The sequence below is a fragment of the Zingiber officinale genome, chromosome 2A, assembly GCF_018446385.1.
Source record: "Zingiber officinale cultivar Zhangliang chromosome 2A, Zo_v1.1, whole genome shotgun sequence".
Classification (NCBI taxonomy): domain Eukaryota; kingdom Viridiplantae; phylum Streptophyta; class Magnoliopsida; order Zingiberales; family Zingiberaceae; genus Zingiber; species Zingiber officinale.
In genome coordinates, this window is record NC_055988.1 from 112097390 (window position 1) to 112103836 (window position 6447).

The 6447-nt window shown below is 53.9% G+C and overlaps 1 protein-coding gene across 1 annotated transcript; it reads left to right on the top strand.

Moving 5' to 3' along the window:
• Positions 1–1716: 1716 nt before the first annotated feature.
• LOC122041946 (magnesium-chelatase subunit ChlH, chloroplastic) lies at positions 1717–6447 on the top strand. The gene is made up of 4 exons (XM_042601844.1): positions 1717–3303; positions 3384–3466; positions 3559–5361; positions 5452–6447. The coding sequence occupies exons 1-4, from the start codon at positions 1893–1895 to the stop codon at positions 6304–6306; spliced, it is 4152 nt and encodes a 1383-aa protein (XP_042457778.1). The 5' UTR covers positions 1717–1892; the 3' UTR covers positions 6307–6447.

Consider the following 6447-nt stretch of genomic DNA (forward strand, 5'->3'; position numbering starts at 1 on the left):
ATCCATAAGCTGATGTGGAGCGGGTTGATTAGCTGAGCCACATGGTCCAGGTACTCGGAGGGGTTCCAAGTGCCTAGAATGGACCTATTTAAAGGCCTTCAACCAGGAGCTTCAAAACAAGAACAACTACAATTTTCACTCTTGCTCGGTGCTCCGAAAAAGCTCCTACGACGTTGTGACGCGGTGACGCTCCTCCGACAATCAGCAATCAAGACTTTCTTACTTTCTTTGTTATCGGTAATTTTTTGTATATAGTTCCTGTACTCAATTTATAACCATTCGAACTATTAGTGGATTGCCCAACGAAAACACTCGATGAGTGCGAGTCTTGGAATAGGAATCGTCAAAGGCTCTTAACCAAATAAAACTAACTTGTGTTAGCATTGTCTTTTTGCTTTTATTTTCCGTTGCGTAATTTAGTTTTAAATCGTGATTTTTCGACAGATACTATTCAGCTCCCAGTGTCTTTTCGATTCTACACGATATGGTAAGGTAGATTCTAAGTCTAAATTCTTATGAAATTCGACTCCTGACTATTATACTAAAAATATCATACGTTAATCATCTACACTATACCCCCGAGGGTGAATTAACTTAGACTTGAGTTTGAGCTTGACCCTAAGCGGGAGATCAACTAGAGTACGGTCTAGAGTGGCCTTAATTAGCCCCAGCATCCTACAGTGCTGTTAATTAAGGTGGACCTGAACCGTGACAAGTGGCTCATTGGCACTTAACCGGGCCACTTCCACGAGTGATATGCAAAACCGTTCATCGAAAGGTAACGCATCTATCTGTCAAAACTGAATCGAAAAGAAAGAAACCAAATTGCTAAAAATAACAGGACAAAAATTTAAAATTAAAAGAGCATCCTAAATTAATAGAAACATAATATCATCGCCGTTTTTCTAAAATAAAATTAAATGAGCGCCCTTAAAAAAAAGAATTCTCCATATCTTAAAACTACTCATGAATTCTATGAAAGGGTAGAAATTATCGGTTAGCTTCTATAAGTTTTAGAAACTAGAATATGAAAGTTGCTATACGGTCTAAAAGTTAGATGTTAATTTATACACGCTCTTAAATTATGCTCAATTGAAATGAAATGAGTGCTATAGAATTCTTATCGTGTGATTTATTTATTCATTGAAATATTATTTTAATAATTATTACTAAAAATTTTAAAATTAAAATAATATAAAATTATCTTTGTAAAAATTAGCAACTGCTTCTATAATGCTAAAAATAAGCAATCTAATTTTTATAGGGTCAAATAATGTGATAATATACTGTAAAAATTAATTATTAGTTTCAATACGTTCTAAAAGTTAGACGTTAACGTTTACCATGAGCTTTCACGTAATCGAATGATTAAGAATATAATATTTAGAACAGATAACTTAAAAAGGACACACGGAGTGCTCCTCTAAGGAAAACGTAAATAATGGACGATATTTGTTTTTTTTTAAAAATAAAAAAAAACTGGCTCTGCTCTGTTATCCTGAGACAGCACAGCGAAATCCCAACTGGCCAATCAGAAGCCAGGCGGAAGGGATCGCAATCCATGCCGCCCCACAAAACGCCTCTTCTCGCCACTAAACCCACCGCGACCTCTTTCTGTTCCTGTCGCCGCCACGTGTCCCTGGGTCGACCACCAGCGCCCCTTCGCCAGCCCCTTCACTCCTCTCACTGATCACCACTAGCATTATTATAATTGATCTTCCTCCTTTCGCAGACTCTCACTCAGTCTCACTTGGGGACGAAGACGAGGACGAAGCCAACAACAAGAAGTAGAGGGAAACCCAACGCTTCCGACAATTGCAACAACGGCGACGAAAAATTAAGAGTTGAAGAGCAGCAGCGAGAATTGCGGGGAGATTAATCGCAGTAGCTTGATGTCGTCGCTGGTTACAACTTCCTTCGCCACGACCCAGCTGCCCAATCCCATCACCAAATCCGATGTGCTCGCTCGCAGGAGCTTCTTCCTCCACTCCTTCGTCCCCCGGCGGACTCTCCTCCGCAGCGTGCGCCGCGGCGGCGTGACCTGCGCCGCCGTCGGCAACGGCCTCTTCACGCAGACCAAGCCAGAGGTCCGGCGCATCGTCCCTGACCCCTCCGGCGGCCTCCCCCGCGTCAAGGTCGTCTACGTCGTCCTCGAGGCGCAGTACCAGTCCTCGCTCTCCGCCGCCGTGCTAGCCCTCAACGCCGCTCGTCGGCACGCAGCCTTCGAGGTCGTGGGCTACTTGGTCGAGGAGCTGCGGGACGAGGAGACGTACCGCACCTTCTGCGACGACCTGGCCGACGCCAACGTCTTCATCGGCTCGCTCATCTTCGTGGAGGAGCTGGCGCTGAAGGTGAAGGCGGCGGTGGAGCAGCAAAGAGAGCGGATGGACGCCGTGCTGGTCTTCCCCTCGATGCCGGAGGTGATGCGACTCAACAAACTCGGCACTTTTAGCATGTCCCAATTGGGGCAGTCCAAGAGCCCCTTCTTTCAGCTCTTCAAGCGCAACAAGAAGCAGTCCGCCGGCTTCGCCGACAGTATGCTAAAGCTGGTGCGCACCCTCCCCAAGGTGCTCAAGTACCTGCCGAGCGACAAGGCCCAGGACGCCCGCCTCTACATCCTCTCCCTCCAGTTCTGGCTTGGCGGCTCCCCGGACAACCTCCAGAACTTCCTCAAGATGATCGCCGGTTCCTACGTCCCCGCACTCAAGGCCGCTAAAATCGAGTACGCCGAACCCGTCCTCTTCCTCGACAGTGGCATCTGGCATCCGCTCGCCCCCCGCATGTTCGACGACGTCAAGGAGTACCTCAACTGGTACGGCACCCGGCGAGACGCCACGGAGAGGCTCAAGGAACCCAACGCCCCCATCATCGGGCTGGTCCTGCAGAGGAGCCACATTGTCACCGGCGACGACGGACACTACGTCGCGGTGATCATGGAGCTCGAGGCTCGCGGCGCTAAAGTAATCCCCATCTTCGCGGGCGGGCTTGACTTCTCGGGACCAGTCGAGAGGTACTTGATCGACCCGATCACGGGCAGGCCATTCGTCCATGCCGTGGTGTCGCTCACCGGGTTTGCGCTCGTGGGTGGTCCGGCGAGGCAAGACCATCCGAGGGCGATCGAGTCGTTGAGGAAGCTCGATGTGCCTTACATTGTGGCGCTGCCGCTGGTGTTTCAGACCACCGAGGAGTGGCTCAACAGCACCTTGGGTTTGCATCCGATCCAGGTCGCTCTGCAGGTGGCCCTTCCGGAGCTTGACGGTGGAATGGAACCGATTGTCTTCTCCGGCCGGGATGCAAGAACAGGTCAGACGTGCCCTGTTCCTTCTTTGTTTTGTGGCGATTCCTTTGCTAATGCTTGTTCGATGTTTCTCTGCTGGCCTCAGGCAAATCGCATGCACTGCATAAGAGAGTGGAGCAGCTATGCACGAGGGCCATTCGATGGGCAGAGCTAAAGAGGAAATCTAAGGTTTGTTTCTTTCAAAATCTTGCATCGTCGTCGTCCTCCTCCAACGACGATCGATTAGCTTATAGATGGATTGCATTATTTGGGTGAAACAGGAGGAGAAGAGAGTGGCAATCACAGTGTTCAGCTTCCCACCGGACAAGGGGAATGTAGGAACAGCGGCTTATCTCAATGTCTTCTCCTCCATCTACTCTGTCCTCAGAGATCTCAAGAGAGATGGGTACAATGTCGATGGCCTTCCCGACACCCCGGAAGCCCTCATCGAGGACGTCATCCACGACAAGGAGGCCAAGTTCAGCAGCCCCAACCTGAACGTAGCCCACAAGATGACCGTCCGCGAGTACCTGGCCCTCACTCCCTACGCCTCTCTGCTGGAGGAGAGCTGGGGCAAGCCCCCCGGCAACCTCAACTCCGACGGCGAGCACCTTCTGGTCTATGGCAAGCAGTACGGCAACGTCTTCATCGGCGTTCAGCCCACGTTTGGCTACGAGGGCGACCCCATGCGACTGCTCTTCTCCAAGTCGGCGAGCCCCCACCACGGCTTCGCCGCCTACTACACCTTCGTGGAGAAGATATTCAAGGCGGACGCCGTGCTCCACTTCGGCACGCACGGCTCGCTCGAGTTCATGCCCGGGAAGCAGGTCGGCATGAGCGACGTCTGCTACCCCGACAGCCTCATCGGCAACATCCCCAACATCTACTACTACGCCGCCAACAACCCTTCCGAGGCCACCATCGCCAAGCGCCGGAGCTACGCCAACACCATCAGCTACCTGACGCCGCCAGCGGAGAACGCCGGGCTCTACAAGGGGCTCAAGCAGCTCGCTGAACTCATCTCCTCCTACCAGTCGCTGAAGGACACCGGACGCGGCCCGCAGATTGTGAGCTCCATCATCAGCACCGCCAGGCAATGCAACCTCGACAAGGATGTGCTTCTGCCGGAGGAAGGCGAGGAGCTCTCGCCCAATGAGAGGGACCTCGTGGTCGGCAAGGTCTACTCCAAGATCATGGAAATCGAGTCTCGACTTTTACCGTGCGGGCTCCATGTGATCGGAGAGCCTCCCTCGGCGATGGAGGCAGTGGCCACGCTGGTGAACATTGCGGCGCTCGATCGCCCCGAGGACGGCATTTACTCACTTCCCGGCATACTGGCCGAGAGCGTGGGAAAGAACATCGAAGACCTGTACAGGGGAAACGACAAGGGGATACTGGCCGACGTCGAGCTCCTCCAGCAGATAACAGAGGCGTCGCGCGGCGCCATCTCGGCCTTCGTGGACCGCACGACGAACAAGAAAGGGCAGGTGGTGGACGTGGCGGAGAAGCTGACCTCGATGCTCGGGTTTGCGTTGGTGGAACCCTGGGTGCAGTACCTGTCCAAGACCAAGTTCATTAGGGCGGACAGGGAGAAACTGAGGACCCTGTTCGAGTACTTGGGAATCTGTTTGAAGCTGGTGGTGGCGGACAACGAGCTCGGTAGTCTGAAGCAGGCGCTGAAAGGCAGCTACGTTGAGCCCGGGCCCGGCGGCGACCCTATCAGGAACCCCAAAGTGCTGCCCACCGGGAAGAACATCCACGCGCTGGACCCGCAGGCAATTCCGACGGCCGCAGCGATGCAGAGCGCCAAGGTGGTGGTCGATCGGCTGCTGGAGCGGCAGAAGGCGGACAACGGTGGGAAGTATCCCGAGACCGTCGCGCTCGTGCTGTGGGGCACCGACAACATCAAGACGTACGGTGAGTCACTGGGTCAGGTGCTCTGGATGATCGGCGTGCGGCCGGTGGCAGACACCTTCGGCCGCGTGAACCGAGTGGAGCCCGTCAGCTTGGAAGAGCTTGGGCGGCCTAGGGTCGACGTCGTCGTCAATTGCTCCGGTGTCTTCCGCGACCTCTTCATCAACCAGGTAAATAACAGAATCGAATTCGAAAGGATGAATTGTGCTCGATTAGATGTGGCTTATACAAATATGCTCTCGGATGTGGGCTGCGTGCAGATGAATCTGCTAGATCGAGCGGTGAAGATGGTGGCGGAGTTGGAGGAGCCGGAGGAGCAGAACTACGTGAGGAAGCACGCGCTGAAGCAGGCGGCGGAGCTAGGCGTGGCGGTGCGCGAGGCGGCGACGAGGGTGTTCTCTAACGCGTCCGGGTCGTACTCCTCCAACGTGAACCTGGCGGTGGAGAACTCGTCGTGGAACGACGAGAAGCAGCTGCAGGACATGTACCTGAGCCGCAAGTCTTTCGCTTTCGACTGCGACGCGCCGGGGGCGGGGATGACGGAGAAGCGGAAGGCGTTCGAGATGGCGCTGAGCACGGCGGACGCGACGTTCCAGAACCTGGACTCCTCGGAGATCTCGCTGACCGACGTGAGCCACTACTTCGACTCGGACCCGACGAACCTGGTGCAGTCGCTGCGGCGGGACGGGAAGAAGCCGAGCGCGTACATCGCGGACACGACGACGGCGAACGCGCAGGTGCGGACGCTGTCGGAGACGGTGCGGCTGGACGCGCGGACGAAGCTGCTGAACCCGAAATGGTACGAGGGGATGATGTCCAGCGGCTACGAAGGGGTGCGGGAGATCGAGAAGCGGCTGACCAACACCGTGGGTTGGAGCGCCACGTCGGGGCAGGTGGACAATTGGGTGTACGAGGAAGCCAACTCCACCTTCATCGACGACGAGGCGATGCGGCAGCGGCTGATTCAGACCAACCCCAACTCCTTCCGGAAGCTTGTGCAGACCTTCCTTGAGGCCAACGGCCGCGGCTACTGGGAGACGTCGGAGGAGAACCTGGAACGCCTGCGCCAGCTCTACGCCGAGGTGGAGGACAAGATCGAGGGCGTCGATCGGTGATCCAAATCGAGCGTATCTACACTTAGATTCGTATTTTCAGATACAGTGAGCGTTACGTTTGGATTGGGAAATTGGATTGTTTGCTCGAATGCACATACCAAATGAAATGAAATGAAATGAAATGAAATAATTTACCTGCTT

What these genes read in the sequence shown, in the direction of transcription:
- LOC122041946 (XM_042601844.1), top strand. Translation starts at nt 1,893, where the DNA reads ATGTCGTCGCTGGTTACAACTTCCTTCGCCACGACCCAGCTGCCCAAT. An exon ending in CGGCCGGGATGCAAGAACAG is followed by an intron (nt 3,304 to 3,383) that starts GTCAGACGTGCC and finishes TGCTGGCCTCAG; the next exon opens with GCAAATCGCATGCACTGCAT. An exon ending in AGCTAAAGAGGAAATCTAAG is followed by an intron (nt 3,467 to 3,558) that starts GTTTGTTTCTTT and finishes TGGGTGAAACAG; the next exon opens with GAGGAGAAGAGAGTGGCAAT.